Genomic DNA, 17,256 nt, shown 5'->3' with positions numbered 1-17,256 from the left:
AATTTTAATTCAACAAAACCAACAAATAGTTGTTTCTGACTAGAAGACATTTATTAGACAAAAAGAGTTCATTGATGCTTGAGTAGAGGCACTTGATCCTTCATGTTAGTGAAAAGACACAATGTCCGAGTCATGTGATCACAGCTTGGCTTTGGCCTGGAAGAAACTCATGACGGCGTTGAAGCACTCGTCCGACATCCAGCGCTCCATCAGACGCTCCACCTCGGCGTCGTTCACGGCGTGGAGGCGGTCCTTGTCCACCGAGCGAATCAGCTGTTTGGACAGCGCCAGAGACTGAAGTGGGGGGGGTCACAGTTAGATGTTGGAGAGGATGTCAACACACGCTAAGCAAACGCCTGCAATGGTGTTTACGTTTGGAGGCAGCTGAGCGTAGCTCCTCAGTCGCTGCCACACTTCTGACTGGAAGCTGCTGTCAGGGAACACTTCTGTGACCAGACCCAGCTCACACGCCTGCACCGCCGTCAGCTTCTTGTTGAACAGCAGCATCTCACACGCCTACACACACATTACAGCAGGGGTCGCCAACCTTTTTCAAAGCAAGTTCTACTTCTTGGGTACTGATTAATGCCAAGGGCTACCAGTTTGATACACACTTAAATAAATTGCCAGAAATAGACAATTTGCTCAATTTACCTTTAATAAATAAATCTATATATAAGTAAAAAAATGGGTATTTCTGTCGGTCATTCCGTCATACATTTTTTTTCCTTTTACGGAAGGTTTATGTAGAGAATAAATGATGGAAAAAAACACTTAATTGAACGATTTAAAAGAGAAAACACGAAAAAAAATTAAAATTAAATTTTGAAACATAGTTTATCTTAAATTTCGACTCTTTAAAATTCAAAATTCAACCAAAATAGCTCATTCGAATCTTTTTGAAAAAATTAAAAAAAGAATTTATGCAACATCATTAGTAATTTTTCCTGATTAAAATTAATTTTAGAATTTTGATGTTTTAAATAGGTTAAAATCCAATCTGCATTTTGTTAGAATATATAACAAATTGGACCAAGCTATATTTCTAACAAAGAAAAATCATTATTTCTTTTAGATTTTCCAGAACAAAAATTTTAAAAGAAATTCAAAGACTTTGATATAAGATTTAAATTGATTCTACAGATTTTCTAGATTTTGGCAGAATATTTATTTATTTATTTTAATCATAATAAGTTTGAAGAAATATTTCACAAATATTCTTCGTCGAAAAAACAGAAGCTAAAATGAAGAATTCAATTAAAATGTATTTATTATTCTTTACAATATAAAAAAAAATACTTGAACATTGATTTAAATTGTCAGAAAAGAAAAGGAATGAATTTAAAAGGTAAAAAGGTATATGTGATTAAAAATCCTAAAATCATTTTTAAGGTTGTTTTTTTTCTCTAAAATTGTCTTTCTGAAAGTTATAAGAAGCAAAGTAAAAAAAAAATAATAATTATTTAAACAAGTGAAGACCAAGTCTTTAAAATATTTTCTTGGATTTTCCAATTCTATTTGAGTTTTGTCTCTCTTAGAATTAAAAATGTCGAGCAAAGCGAGACCAGCTTGCTAGTAAATAAATACAATTTAAAAAATAGAGGCAGCTCACTGGTAAGTGCTGCTATTTGAGCTATTTTTAGAACGGGCCAGCGGGCGACTCCTCTGGTCCTTACGGGCGACCTGGTGCCCGCGGGCACCCCTGCATTACATCATCAACACGAGTGTGTGTGTGTGTGCATACCTTGCTGGCCCCCATGATGCGAGGGTACGTGTATGAAGAGCAGCCTTCTGGACTCTGACCAAGTTGGCTGAAGGGAGTGTGGAAGGTCGCCTGGATAGAACATCACACTGTAACCTCAACAACAGGAAATATGTCAACAAACATGTACAGTGTGTGTACGTACACACTCTGCGGCGTAGACCAGGTCAAACATCCCCAAAATGGTGACGGAGATTCCCACAGCTGGACCGTTGACCACAGCCACCAGCGGCTTGGGGAAGTCAATGTAAGCCTTCACGTACCTCCTGTCCACAAGGGAGCGGCAGAGAGGAGAACACGGCCTTTAATCCCACCAGACATGTGATCAAAATGATCCATCCACCCACTGATTGATTGATTGATGGTGGATCACCTGAGCAGCTCCCCGCCTGCTTTGGCCATCTGCTCCACTCCTCCTTCTGGGATCTTGGTGAAGTTACTCAGGTCGTTTCCACTGCAGTAGAAGTCACCCGCACCTGCAAATGTACACATACACTACTGTGTGTGTACAATTACACTACTGTGTGTGTACAAATACACTACTGTGTGTGTACACATACACTACTGTGTGTGTACACATACACTACCGTGTGTGTACACATACACTACCGTGTGTGTACACATACACTACCGTGTGTGTACAAATACACTACCGTGTGTGTACAAATACACTACTGCTGAAGAGTAAAATAAAGACAAGAAAGAAAAAAATAAAGAGTGTGTACAAATACATGTTTTATATGTATGTTATGAAACAATAAAGAGTGTACAAGTACATATTTGTATGTATGTTATGAGACAATAAAGAGTACAAGTACATATTTGTATGTATGTTATGAGACAATAAAGAGTGTACAAGTACATATTTGTATGTATGTTATGAGACAATAAAAAGTGTACAAGTACATATTTGTATGTATGTTATGGGACAATAACGTGTGTACAAGTACATATTTGTATGTATGTTATGGGACAATAAAAAGTGTGCAAGTACATATTTGTATGTATGTTATGGGACAATAAAGAGTGTGCAAGTACATATTTGTATGTATGTTATGAGACAAAGAGTGTACAAGTACATATTTGTATGTATGTTATGGGACAATAAAGAGTACAAGTACATATTTGTATGTATGTTATGAGACAATAAAGTGTGTACAAGTACATATTTGTATGTATGTTATGAGACAATAAAGTGTGTGCAAGTACATATTTGTATGTATGTTATGAGACAATAAAGTGTGTACAAGTACATATTTGTATGTATGTTATGAGACAATAAAGTGTGTACAAGTACATATTTGTACGTATGTTATGAGACAATAAAGAGTGTACAAGTACATATTTGTATGTATGTTATGAGACAATAAAGAGTGCACAAGTATATATTTGTATGTATGTTATGGGACAATAAAGAGTGTACAAGTACATATTTGTATGGGACAAGAAAGTGTGTACAAGTACATATTTGTATGTATGTTATGGGACAGTAAAGAGTGTACAAGTACATATTTGTATGTATGTTATGGGACAATAAAGAGTGTACAAGTACATATTTGTATGGGACAAGAAAGTGTGTACAAGTACATATTTGTATGTATGTTATGGGACAATAAAAAGTGTACAAGTACATATTTGTATGTATGTTATGGGACAATAAAAAGTGTGCAAGTACATATTTGTATGTATGTTATGGGACAATAAAAAGTGTACAAGTACATATTTGTATGTATGTTATGGGACAATAAAGTGTGTACAAGTACATATTTGTATGTATGTTATGGGACAATAAAAAGTGGGCAAGTACATATTTGTATGGGACAAGAAAGTGTGTACAAGTACATATTTGTATGTATGTTATGGGACAATAAAGTGTGTACAAGTACATATTTGTATGTATGTTATGGGACAATAAAAAGTGGGCAAGTACATATTTGTATGGGACAAGAAAGTGTGTACAAGTACATATTTGTATGTATGTTATGGGACAGTAAAGAGTGTACAAGTACATATTTGTATGTATGTTATGGGACAATAAAGAGTGTACAAGTACATATTTGTATGGGACAAGAAAGTGTGTACAAGTACATATTTGTATGTATGTTATGGGACAATAAAAAGTGTACAAGTACATATTTGTATGTATGTTATGGGACAATAAAGAGTGTACAAGTACATATTTGTATGGGACAAGAAAGTGTGTACAAGTACATATTTGTATGTATGTTATGGGACAATAAAAAGTGTACAAGTACATATTTGTATGTATGTTATGGGACAATAAAGAGTGTACAAGTACATATTTGTATGGGACAAGAAAGTGTGTACAAGTACATATTTGTATGTATGTTATGGGACAATAAAAAGTGTGCAAGTACATATTTGTATGTATGTTATGGGACAATAAAGAGTGTACAAGTAGATATTTGTATGTATGTTATGGGACAATAAAGTGTGTACAAGTACATATTTGTATGTATGTTATGGGACAATAAAAAGTGTGAAAGTACATATTTGTATGTATGTTATGGGACAATAAAGAGTGTGCAAGTACATATTTGTATGTATGTTATGAGACAATAAAGAGTGTACAAGTACATATTTGTATGTATGTTATGAGACAATAAAGAGTGTTTACAAGTACATATTTGTATGTATGTTATGAGACAGTAAAGAGTGTACAAGTACATATTTGTATGTATGTTATGAGACAGTAAAGAGTGTGTTATTTACCAGTGAAGACAGTGAGGACAACAGAAGTGTCTTCAGCTGCTTGCTGCAGAGCATCAATGATCTCCTCATACATCTAAAACACACAACCAACTATTATTATTATTCATTTGACTATCATAATTCATATTTGAACTTTTTTTTTTTTATCACAGACTGGACTAGATAGAGTCAGACCTCGGTGGTGATGGCGTTTTTCTTGGCGGGTCTGTTGAGCTGGATGGTGGTGATGTTGTCCCGCGTGCTGACCAGCAAGGTCGTGTACGTCTTGCTGCTGGCGGCCGGCTCAGCCGACACTTCCTGGGCGGGGCTACCGCCTTCTTTTGCCAGCAGGGAGCCAATCAGGTTGCAGTACTGCTGCCGGGCCTCTTCCTGACAATGGCATTTATAGACGGTCGATAATCAGTCAGTCAGATACGTTTTTTTATATCTATGATTCTGTGCATCCTGGACGCACAGGAAGTGAAGCTACAAAATAAAAGCAGCGTTAACCTGCGTTATGGTGCCCAGAGATTTCCATGAGTCCCATTTGACTTTGTTGACAAAGTCCAGCATTCCGGGTTTGGGGGTGTCACATGGGCCGTGTGTAGCCTGTCACATGACACACACACACATCTTGTTTATGGAGATATACGTTTAGAGCAGGGGTCACCAACCTTTTTGAAAGCAAGAGCTACTTCTTGGGTACTGATTAATGCAAAGGGCTACCAGTTTGATACACACTTAAATTGCCAGAAATAGCCAATTTGCTCAATTTACCTTTAATATATATAAAATGTGTATTTTTTTCTGTCATTCCGTTGTACATTTTTTTTCCTTTTACGGAAGGTTTTTTGTAGAGAATAAATGATGAAAAAACACTTAATTGAACAGTTTAAAAGAGAAAACAGGAAAAAAATGAACATGTAATTTTGAAACATAGTTTAACTTCAATTTCGACTCCTTAAAATTCAAAATTAAACTGAAAAAAAGAAGAGAAAAACTAGCTAATTCAAATAATTTTTAAAATATTTAAAAAAAGAATTTATGGAACATCATTAGTAATTTTTCCTGATTAAGATTCATTTTAGAATTTTTATGTTTTAAATAGGTTAAAATCCAATCTGCATTTTGTTAGAATATATAACAAATTGGACCAAACTATATTTCTAACAAAGACACATTATTTCTTCTAGATTTTCCATTACAACATTTTTAAAAGGAATTCAAAAGACTTTGATATAAGATTTAAATTTGATTGTAAAGATTTTCTAGTTTTGCCAGAATATATTTTTTTAATTTTAATCATAAGTTTGAAGAAATATTTCACAAATATTCTTCGTCGAAAAAACAGAAGCTAAAACGAAGAATTAAATTAAAATGTATTTAATATTCTTTACAATATAAAAAAAAAAAATACTTGAACATTGATTTAAATTGTCAGGAAAGAAGAGGAAGGAATTTAAAAGATTTCCCACACATTCATTTATTTGTGGCGGCCCGCCACGAAAGAATTACGGCCGCCACAAATAAAAAACTAAATAATTAAAAAAAAAATGTTCTCCCGCTTTTGACTCGCTTGACCGCTCATAAAAGCAATGGGACTCTGTCTGTGAATGGAGCTTCTAGTTAAATATTATATAAATATGTAAATATTATATAAATATGTACATAAAGTGTTGTAATTATATTCCAACTCCGCGTACTTCTTGGTCATCGACCACACTGAGGTATATGTGTTTAAAAATCCTAAAATCATTTTAAGGTTGTATTTTTTCTCTAAAATTGTCTTTCTGAAAGTTATAAGAAGCAAAGTAAAAAAATAAATGACTTTATTTAAACAAGTGAAGACCAAGTCTTTAAAATATTTTCTTGGATTTTCAAATTTTATTTGAGTTTTGTCTCTCTTAGAATTAAAAATGTCGAGCAAAGCGAGACCAGCTTGCTAGTAAATAAATACAATTTAAAAAAATAGAGGCAGCTCACTGGTAAGTGCTGCTATTTGAGCTATTTTTAGAACAGGCCAGCGGGCGACTCATCTGGTCCTTACGGGCAGAGGTGGGTAGTAACGCGCTACATTTACTCCGTTACATTTACTTGAGTAACTTTTGGGATAAATTGTACTTCTACGAGTAGTTTTTATGCAACATACTTTTACTTTTACTTGAGTATATTTATAGAGAAGAAACGCTACTTTTACGCCGTTCCATTTATCTACATCCAGCTCTCTACTCGCTACTTTTTTTTTTATCGATCTGTTAAAGTTTGTTTTGGTTTATGACAGAGATTCAAAGTAGGATATACGCATGCCTGCTTTTCACCAATCACATGCAGTCACTGGTGACGTTGGACCAATCAAACAGAGCCAGGCGGTCACATGACCCGATTTATCCAAGTTGAAAAACTTATTGGGGTGTTACCATTTAGTTGTCAATTGTGCAGAATATGTACTGTACTGTGCAATCTACTAATAAAAGTTCCAATCAATCAATCAAAAGTGTAAAGAAAAAAAGACACTTTTTATGTCAACCGTACTTCCCGTCAAAAGCCTAAAGACTGATCGCACAGTTCCTGTCTTCACAATAAAAGCGCCGCTCCATCGCGCCTGCGTTAACAAAATAAGAGTCTCCGAAAGCCAGCGCAAACAAGCTAGCAAGCTACGAAGCTTGCCGCCAATGTATTTCTTGTAAAGTGTATAAAAACGAATATGGAAGCTGGACAAATAAGATGCCAAAAACCAACGACTTTCATGTGGTATTAGAGAGAAAATAACTTTTTTTTCCTTCCATTTGAAAACGTGGACGTTATCAGCACTATACTGTCTGATTCCAATCAATGCAAGTCATCAGAATCAGGTAATACACCAACTTATATTCTTGTCTTCATGAAAGATAGGAATTTATGTGTTAAAAATGTATGTATATTCATTAAAACACCTTTAACATGTCAACAAAAACGGCAAAATAAATAAATATACATTATATACTATATATATAAATGTATGTAAGTATATATATACATATATATATATACATATATATATATATATATATGATATGTGTGTGTATATATGATATGTGTGTGTATGTATATATGAGGTAGATCCCCTCGACTTGGTCATTTATTAAGTAATTGATAAACAATGAAAAACTTATTGGGGTGTTACCATTTAGTGGTCAATTGTACGGAATATGTACTGTACTGTGCAATCTACTAATAAAAGTTTCAATCAATCAATCAATCAATCAAATCAATGAATACCTACTGAGGTTATGGTGCTGTTAAGTTATTGTGGCTCAATGTGTGCCATTTTTTTATTTTATTTTAATGTACTATTATTTAATATATATTATTGTTTTAGTTGCTTAAGAGATATTCTAGGCTCTGAATTTGCTCATTGCTATTTTTATGTTTTTGTGCATTATTTGTTGCCGTAATCAGGTTACTCAGTACTTGAGTAGTTTTTTCACAACATACTTTTTACTTTTACTCAAGTAAATATTTGGGTGTCTACTCCTTACTTTTACTTGAGTAATAAATCTCTAAAGTAACAGTACTCTTACTTGAGTACAATTTCTGGCTACTCTACCCACCTCTGCTTACGGGCTACCTGGTGTTGGTGACCCCTGCTTTATAGATATGGTCGTGTTGTCCTCACCTGCTTGAACAGAGCATAGATCTGTAGTTTGACCTCATTCCCAGGATCGTTCTTCAACATGGACATTTTGTTCTTGGCCTCCTCAAACTGCTCCACCGTCGCACCTGAACGCAACACGTCAAGATGAGCGGTGCGGCTAAAGTGGGAGGAGCTAAAGGCCGCCACTCACCCATCGTGGAAGACTTGTGGAATTCGGCGGCAGGAAGGCGGGAGAAACGCAGCCACCTGACGACAACACACGCAGCTCACTGTATGAAGGATGCGCAAAGTCCAAACTGAACTTATGTAACTTTTATCGGCCATATTTGTAGTCTTTCATGTGTGCAGTCTAAGCTGTTTGGTCCTTTTTTCTGTAGTTATTAATTTTAATGTTCAAAAAATACTCACTGGTTACAATCATACCGACCGCTAATGCCAACAAACGCATTTATTTAGTTAGAAAGCGATTGTTTGTTTACTTTTGCACGAAGTGGGATATTTCCTACATCCGTAAAGCTCTTGAACGCACCACGTTATCAATGTCCTGTGTCTCTCGACTGAGTAAATGTTTGAAGCCGCCATACGAATGAAAACTTACCGACTGGCTTGTGTGAAACATCTGAGAGAAAATAATGCCATTTAAAGGCAGGGAAGAGGAGGCAGCAGAGCAGGAGGACGGAGGAAGGTTGGCCAGCCGGAAAGTCTTGTTTGGCGGACAGAAGCACTTCCGGGTCATGCGAGTAGCCGGAACCTGTTTTTCTTAAAGTACAATTTATTTATTTTTTTAAACATATTTATTTGTATATTATTTACCAAAATAGTGACAAATACACCATCTATGCAAGTAAAAACAAGCATTTATTTTTAACTGTATTTAAATTCACTAAACTTTGTCAGGAATCCTTGATGGATGTGGAATTCACTTAATAAACCTGAATATAAATCTTTTTTTAATTCTTTTTTATTTTTGTGGGTTAACTTTGGGATCTTTTTTTTTTTAATGTTTATAAATTTCAACATTTACAAACAGAACGTTGGGATCCTTACAAGTCGACAGACATTAATGATGACGTCACTCAACATCTGACCTGAAGTTCATTTAAAAAAATAGTTTTTAAATCAGTGTTTGTTTAACCTTTAAATCGATATTTTCTTTTCACACAAAGGTGTGTATTAAAATTAGTTAATGCAATTTAAACTAACAAATTGACCCCGAAAGGGACAAGCGGTAGAAAACGGACGAATGGACGTTTCTTCATTCGACTTGACAGCAATGAGGGATGACCTTTCTCGAAGTTAATAAAAAATAAAAATAAATCTAAATATTTATATTGTTTTGTAAAACCCAATTATTTATGTTGAGTATTATCCATACCAACAATAATATAAGTCCAGACATTATTTATATTGTTTTATAAAATCCTAAAATTATATCTAGGATTTTCTATATTATTCAAATATTTAAATTTTGTTTTATAATTTCCAAGTATTATATTGTTTTATAAAATCTAAATATTATGTGTAGTTTTATAAATGTCCATACTACATTTATATTTTATTTTTTAAGCAAATCCAAATTTTATTTCTCATAATTTTTCAAATCCAAATATTTTTTTTCAATCTAAATATTTGTTTTTTTTTTTATCCAAATATGATTTATATTGTTTTATAAAAAACGAAAAATGCACATATTTCTATTGTTTTATAGAAGTTGTAATTTATAAAAATCCTAATATTTCTAGCATTTTTTTTATATTATTTATATTGTTTTATAGAAGTCTAAACCATATTTTTGTTTCATAATAGCCTAATATTTATATGATTTTTTTATAATATCAATATTGCCATTTTGTTTTATACAATTCAAATATTTCTATTGTTTTATAGAAGTCACAAAAATATTGATATTTTATAAAATTTGAATATTATTTCTATTGCGTAATTCATCCATTCATTTTTTTACCGCTTGTCCCGTTCGGGGTCACGGGGGTTGCTGTCGCCTATCTCAACTGCCCATGGGCGGAAGGCAGTGTAGACCCTGGACAAGTCGCCACCTCATCGCAGGGCTTGTGTACTTCATTTAATCCAAATATTTCCTTTTTTTTTTCATTAAATCCAAATATTTCTATACATTTAATAAAATCTCATTATTTTCAATTTTATCAAAATCTAAATAGTATTATTTTGGTCTCATATCATCCAAACTAATATTTCTATTTAGTTTTAGGTAGGTAGGTCTCTATTGTCATTGCACAAGTACAACAAAGTTTGGTTAAGTTCGGACTCTAGAAAGAGGTTCCAAAGCATCCGTAGCAGAACCTCCAGGTTCTGTAACAGCTTCTTCCCACAGCCCATCAGACTCTTGAACGCATCATAATAATCCCCTTAACTGGCTGGAATATAAAGACGTGAAGTGAAGTGAAGTGAATTATATTTATATAGCGCTTTTTCTGTAGTGACTCAAAGCGCTTTACATAGTGAAACCCAATATCTAATTTTTACAATCAAACCGGTGTGGGTGGCACTGGGAGCAGGTGGGTAAAGTGTCTTGCCCAAGGACACAACGGCAGTGACTAGGATGGCTGAAGCGGGGATCGAACCTGCAACCCTCAAGTCGCTGGCACGGCCACTCTACCAACCGAGCTATGCCGCCCCAATGTAACATACATCCATAAACATGGATACATATGCAAAAGTGCAACATATTTATCTGTACTGTCTTCTATATCTGCACCTTATTTTTTATCCTGCACTACCATGAGCTAATGCAACAAAATTTTGCTCTTATCCGTACTGTAACGTTCAAATTTGAATGACAATAAAATACTGGAAGTCCAAGTCTTTTAACCCCATCAGGAAACAATCCTTTCCCTTTGAATTAACTTAACGCTAAAAAGAGGCCATTTTTGCTCCACTTGAGCGTTCTTACCCTCACTTCCTGCGCCCATTTTGGTTCCTGATGGACTGAAGTGCACTCTTGCCACTTCTCTTTCAGCGAACCTTCAACTTCATGTCCCAGAATGCACTGCCTCGCCTTTGAAAGGAAGGCCCCGCCCGCCTGCTGATGACATCACTCGGAGCGCAGGCCTGACACGTGCACTTTCCATTCAAAGGCGCTCACGGCGAGAATGTGCGGACGCATCAGGATGGCAGGAAAGCGCAGAGTCGGCACGGCCTCCCTTTTGTTGTTTTTGTCCGCCTCTCCCGTATAAATTGAGGTGTCCAACTTTTTCCCGGTTACTGTGCGTGCGCTCGTGCTTGGACAACATCCAGTGGACAACATGTCGCAGTATTCCGGAAAGGTGAGCCCCACCCACTCCCTCCCCACCCCCCCGCCCTCCTTCAGTCCATCACAATCACCGACCCTGCGCTCCTAGATCACCTTCTTCGAGGGGAAGTGCTTCACCGGCAGGAAGCTGGAGGTCAGAGGTGACTGCGACAACTTCCAGGATCGTGGCTTCATGAACAGGTGAGGGCTGAGAAAAGCGGCGCGTGGTTTGGTGCTGACGTGTCCGGTCTCGGCTCAGAGTCAACTCCATCCGCGTGGAGAGCGGCGCCTGGATCTGCTTCGACCATCCCGACTTCAAGGGCCAGCAGTACATCCTGGAACACGGCGAGTACCCCGAGTTCCAGAGGTGGAACTCCCACAACGACCACATGGGCTCCTGCAAGCCCGTCCGCATGGTAACGGCCCAAACGGCCCGGGGGTCGCGCGACGTGAACCGGAGCCGGTTCTCAGGCGGTTCTTTTGTGTTCCCGCAGCACGGAGAACATTATCGCATCGAGATCTTTGAGGGCAGCAACTTCTCCGGCCAGAGCGTGGACATCTGTGACGACTGTCCCTTCCTGCAGAGCCGCGGCCTGTCCAAGAACTGCATCAACTCCGTCAAGGTGTACGGAGACGGCGCGTGAGTACACACACACACACACACACACACACACACACACACACACACACACACACACACACACACACACACACACACACTCACACTTGCATTTGTTACTTTCTTGAGACTGCCGAAAAAAGCCTCCCTCTTTAGGACCACCCTTTCTAGATTTATAAAGATTTGTACCGTATTTCCTTGAATTGCCGCCGGGGCGCTAATTAATTTATAACCTCTTCTCACTCCTGCGCTTACCAAAGGCATGCAGTAAAAGTAAGTATGCGAAAATTATTTTAAAATCTCTTCTCACTCCTGCGCTTACCAAAGGCATGCGGTAAAAGTAAGCATGCGCAAATTATTTTAAAATCTCTTCTCACTCCGGCACTTACCAAAGGCATGCAGTAAAAATTTGAGTGTGATATAAGCTAGGACCTTAAATCCTACTGAATAGCTCTTAATTTTCTTCCCTTTATGCGATTTCAAATTAACGGTATTGAAATCAGCCTCCTCCATTTCGAAAATGATGACAGCGGAAGTGTCACTCATGACGTCACAAGTTTGACCAGGCGGTAATACTAAGCATGTGCTAATTATTTTGCGAAGTGAGTTTGTAATTCCAGGCAGGCGCATATTATATGCCCGGCGGCAATTCAAGGAAATACGGTATTTACAACGTTATTAAAATGTACATACTATGCAGAGCTTGTTGTGAAAAATGAGTTGGAATTTTACAAGGAAAAGGATACAATTTCACAAAAAAGACTTAGAATTTTGGCAGCGTTATTATAAAAGTCGGCATTTTACTCAGCGCAAGTCAAAATTGTGCGAGAAAAATGTGCAATGTTATAATAATTGTTGGAGTTTTAACTCAATGACGGTCGCAATTTCATAAGAAAAGCTTAAAATGTTGGCAATTTTACGAAAAGAGTCGTAATTTTACTCGACAAAAGCCAGTTTTATTTGAAAACTTTAAAATGTTGGCCATATTATAAAAATAATCGAGATTTTGCACGGCAAAATGATGACAAAAGTCATAATTTTACTAAAAAAAATGTCACAGTTTTACAAGAACAAAAAAACAATATTGTGACAAGTCAGAATTTTATATGACATTGCATTAAAAAGTGATAATTTTACGAGAAAATATTGCAATATTACAGAAACAGAAAATATATGACAAATTGTTCCCAATTTTATAAGAAAAAAACACATTGCGAGAAAAAGACTGCTTTTAGTTCATTTATTTGTAGGAAATTTTTTGCTAGGAATTGGTTTGTAATCATTATTTACTTCAAGTTATTAGTCTCTCTCTATAAAAAAAAAATGTTTTAATACATTTTGGCCAAATGGGACACATTTCAAATTTTTACACAAACTTGTTATTTCATATATTGACCAGAGGGAGAGCACTTTTAAAACCGCCACAGTGTCTGAAAAATCCCTCCTTTTTGGGACCATCCTCATTTTGATAGATTTCACCACCAGGGGGTGCAAATGAGACATTCTCTATTAGATGCAGTGTTTTTTCCGTATTGGGACCGTGATTTACGTCCTAAAGTTACTTTTACTTGTTGGTGTCTCAAGAAAGGTAGAAATACAACACACACACACACACACACACACACACACACACACACACACACACACACTCACGGTCACGTGATTGTCGTCTTGCGTGCAGCTGGGTGATGTACGAGGAGCCCAACTTCCGGGGCCGCATGTACGTGGTGGAGCGCGGCCAGTACAGCAGTCACAACGAGTGGCAGGCCCAGAACCCAAACATCCAGTCCATCCGCCGAGTGGTCAACTACTTCTAGACGCAGACAACAACCATTAAACTTTTTCTTTTCAAATCCAAACTACTTCCTGTGTGCTTTTCTGTCAATCCTCAGCCCCCCGACACGCCAGCAGGAAGTCCACCGCCTTCGCCAAAATAAAAGTCTGATATTGTCCTTGGTGAGATGTCACTTCCTGTCACAAAAGATGACATCTTCGCCCTTTATTATCAATCGCTTGGCGTTGCCATGGAAACAAAAGTACCAAACCGCCCCAGTTTGCAGCACAAGCTTAACAAAATAAATGTGAAAGGCCTACTGAAAGCCACTACTAGCGACCACACAGTCTGATATATAAACTATCAATGATGAAATATCAACATTGCAACACATGCCAATACGGCCTTTTTAGTTTACTAAATTGCAATTTTAAATTTCCCGCGGAGTTTCCTGTTGAAAACGTCGCGAAATGACGACGCGTGTTTGTGACGTCTCGGGTTGGAGGGAACATATTAGCCCAGCACCACACACGGCTAAAAGTCTTCTCTTTTCATCGCATAATTACACAGTAATTTGGACATCTGTGTTGCTGAATCTTTTGCAATTTGTTCAATTAATAATGGAGACGTCAAAGAAGAATGCTGTTACTGGAAAGCGGTGGATTGCAGCTGCCTTTAGCACCGAAACACAGCCGGTGTTTGTTTGTTTGTTGTGAAGCTTTAACACAGAGCGGTCAAGCGAGCATGTTTCTCTACGTCAACCAGCAAGTTTTTGAATGGGAAAATTGTGATATTAAGTGGGCTCTTACTGGAGACTTAAATGGTAAATGGGTTGTACTTGTATAGCGCTTTTCTACCTTCAAGGTACTCAAAGCGCTTTTGAAATTATTTCCACATTCACCAATATACACACATTCACACACTGATGGTGGGAGCTGCCATGCAAGGCCTTAACCACGAACCATCAGGAGCAAGGGTGAAGTGTCTTGCTCAAGGACACAACAGACGTGACGAGGTTGGTAATAGGTGGGGATTGAACCAGGAACCCTTAGGTTGTTGGCACGGCCACTCTCCCAACTTCGCCACGCCACGGATTATGAGACTTCCTCCTGCAGCTCAAAAAGGCAGCTGTGATCTTGGATCCTCCACTGGCTTCTCTGAGAGACACTGGCGTTCACCGCAGCCCTCCGACTTTCAGGTATGACTTTACAATCTCACTAAAACACTATTAAAACAATAAGCAGATACGGGATCTTCAAGAATTATGCTAGTAAATGTGTCTAATTACATCTGAAACGCTCACACTGCCACCGCCTGGGGCCCCCGCCCTTCTTTTTTCTTTTTTTTTAGTGCTTCACTCTAATTTTCCTCATCCACGAATCTTTCATCCTCGCTCAAATTAATGGGGAAATTGTCACTTTCTCGGTCTAAATAGCTCTTGCTGCTGGTGGCTACGATTATAAACAATGTTCAGATGTGAGGAGCTCCACAACCCGTGACGTCACGCGTACATCGTCTGCTACTTCCGGTAAAGGCAAAGCTTTTTTATTAGCGACCAAAAGTGGCGAACTTTATCGACGATATTCTCTACTAAATCCTTTCAGCAAAAATATGGCAATATCGCAAAATGATCAAGTATGACACATAGAATGGACCTGCTATCCCCGTTTAAATAAGAACATCTCGATTCAGTAGGCCTTTAATTATCAATAATCACCAACCAGTAGGGGTGAACAAGAAAAATCGATTCATAAGTTTAAAAAATCAATTTAAATCAAGAAAAAGAAACATTTTCTAATGAGTTTTTTCTTTTAAAAAATATATTTGTATTTATTAGAAATATGTATATTTTTATGATTCTCATAAAAAAATGTATGTACATTTCTTTGTTGACAATATACATATATATTTCTTATAAGAATCAATTTGAAAAAATATACGTATACTTTTATAAGAATCAATATTTTGAAATATAATTTTTTTATAAGAAGAATTTTTTTATTGATTCTTCATATACATACATACATACATATATATATACATATATATACATATACACACATATATACATATACACACATATCAATATATACATATATATATATACACACACACATATGTATACATATATATGTATATATATATAAATATATATATATACATATATATGTATATGTATATATATATATATACATCCACGCATATATACACATATACATATATACATATACACACACATATATATGTATATGTATATATGTATATATATATATACATATACGCATATATACACATATACATATACACACACATATATATGTATATATATAAATATATATATATACATATACATATATATATACACATATACATATATACATATATACACATATACATATACACATACATATATATATATATATATATATATATATGTTATTTTTTCAAATTTTTTTTAAAGAAAAATAAATGTTCTAGGCCATCTCCATGCAGACAGAAAGAGCTTTTTTTTCAACCCATAACCTGTTTTGAAAAAGATTTCATTATAATTATTATACCAAATGATTAAGTTAAATCCAGAATCGATTCTGAATTGAATCGTCACCCCGGTAATGGGATCGACTCGTTAGGTGCCCAAAGATTCCCGTGAGACCGACTGCGAGCTCTCCCGGCTCAGGTAGTTTTTGATGGTGGCGATGAGCCGGCTCTCCTCCTCCAGAGTCAGGTCCAAGTAGTCGTCCTCGTGGCGGGAAATGTCCTCGAGGACCTCGTTGACCAGCTCACTGTCTGTCAAATGGACGCCTGTCAATCATTGGCGCGACACGGACTGAGGGGAAAGGCCTACCTGCCGAGCTGGACGACGTGCTGGGCTCCTCCTCCGAAGGGGGCGTTGCGCCGGCGGGGACCACGCCCTGATTGTCCAACAGGAGCTGCGTCGCTAATTGGACGTCTCCGCCCGTCAACACGAGCGCCATCTCGGCCTCCGTCCCCTCGAAGCCCAAATAGAGCAACTGCACACATGGAGCGTCCTTCAACACATCGATCCATCGACTGATTGTTTGACTGCGATCACATACCTGCTCCAGCGATTCTGGACTGACGGTCTCCTCTCTGTCGGTATTTGACTTCGGAGACGCCTGGCTGGCTTCCAGCAGGATCTGACCACCACAAACAAACATGAGTATTGTGTTGTCCCACACTATTGAAGACACTTGAAGGAAGCGTGCTCACTTCAAAGGCTTTGTCCACGTTTCCGTTGGCTTGTTGCAGCGCCCTGGCCGCGTCCTTCTTGGAGTACCCCGCCTCTGTGAGGACGGAGATGCCCGCCATCATGTTCTTCCTCTTCTGACGCTCCCTGTGCTTCAGCTCCTCGCGCTCCTGGGTTGCCGCGGAAACGAGAAACAGCTGATGACACTTCTTTGTTTTTGACTCACGTGCAAACCTTGTTGTCGTCGTGGCTACCTGACTTTTTTTTTTTTTTTTAACT

At 37.2% G+C, this 17,256-nt stretch overlaps 3 protein-coding genes across 9 annotated transcripts in view; 1 reads left to right on the top strand and 2 right to left on the bottom strand.

Moving 5' to 3' along the window:
- Positions 1-26: 26 nt before the first annotated feature.
- Positions 27-8,860, bottom strand: eci2 (enoyl-CoA delta isomerase 2). Of its 2 annotated transcripts, none has more exons than XM_061921480.1 (11): positions 8,707-8,860; positions 8,299-8,354; positions 8,130-8,233; positions 4,985-5,083; positions 4,670-4,864; positions 4,496-4,568; positions 2,136-2,238; positions 1,908-2,028; positions 1,745-1,834; positions 373-516; positions 27-294 (listed from the first exon to the last, which is right to left on the bottom strand). In XM_061921480.1, exons 1-11 carry the CDS (start codon positions 8,745-8,747, stop codon positions 139-141), a joined length of 1,182 nt encoding a protein of 393 aa, XP_061777464.1. In that variant the 5' UTR covers positions 8,748-8,860; the 3' UTR covers positions 27-138. The 2 variants fall into 2 exon arrangements, with proteins under 2 accessions (XP_061777464.1, XP_061777465.1); XM_061921481.1 differs by having other exon boundaries at positions 8,299-8,377; positions 8,707-8,832.
- crygn2 (crystallin, gamma N2) lies at positions 8,292-13,854 on the top strand. The gene is made up of 6 exons (XM_061921482.1): positions 8,292-8,379; positions 11,104-11,410; positions 11,486-11,577; positions 11,636-11,792; positions 11,871-12,016; positions 13,677-13,854. The coding sequence occupies exons 2-6, from the start codon at positions 11,390-11,392 to the stop codon at positions 13,810-13,812; spliced, it is 552 nt and encodes a 183-aa protein (XP_061777466.1). The 5' UTR covers positions 8,292-8,379; positions 11,104-11,389; the 3' UTR covers positions 13,813-13,854.
- Positions 13,855-16,253: 2,399 nt separating this feature from the next.
- The window catches only part of nub1 (negative regulator of ubiquitin-like proteins 1), a 36,101-nt gene continuing 35,098 nt past the window's right edge, over positions 16,254-17,256 (bottom strand). For 5 of the 6 annotated variants that reach the window (XM_061921473.1, XM_061921472.1, XM_061921474.1 and 2 more), the window contains exons 11-14: positions 17,001-17,147; positions 16,847-16,927; positions 16,615-16,780; positions 16,254-16,556 (exon numbers count right to left, since the gene is read on the bottom strand). In XM_061921473.1, the coding sequence (XP_061777457.1) occupies positions 16,396-16,556; positions 16,615-16,780; positions 16,847-16,927; positions 17,001-17,147 (555 nt within the window). In that variant the 3' untranslated portion in view covers positions 16,254-16,395. The remainder of the gene's footprint in view (positions 16,557-16,614; positions 16,781-16,846; positions 16,928-17,000; positions 17,148-17,256) is intronic. The other variant, XM_061921475.1, reaches the window with a different exon arrangement.

This window comes from Nerophis ophidion, linkage group LG15 (assembly GCF_033978795.1).
Source record: "Nerophis ophidion isolate RoL-2023_Sa linkage group LG15, RoL_Noph_v1.0, whole genome shotgun sequence".
NCBI lineage: Eukaryota > Metazoa > Chordata > Actinopteri > Syngnathiformes > Syngnathidae > Nerophis > Nerophis ophidion.
Note: the sequence above shows the minus strand (reverse complement) of the source record. Positions and strands in the feature narration are given on the sequence as shown.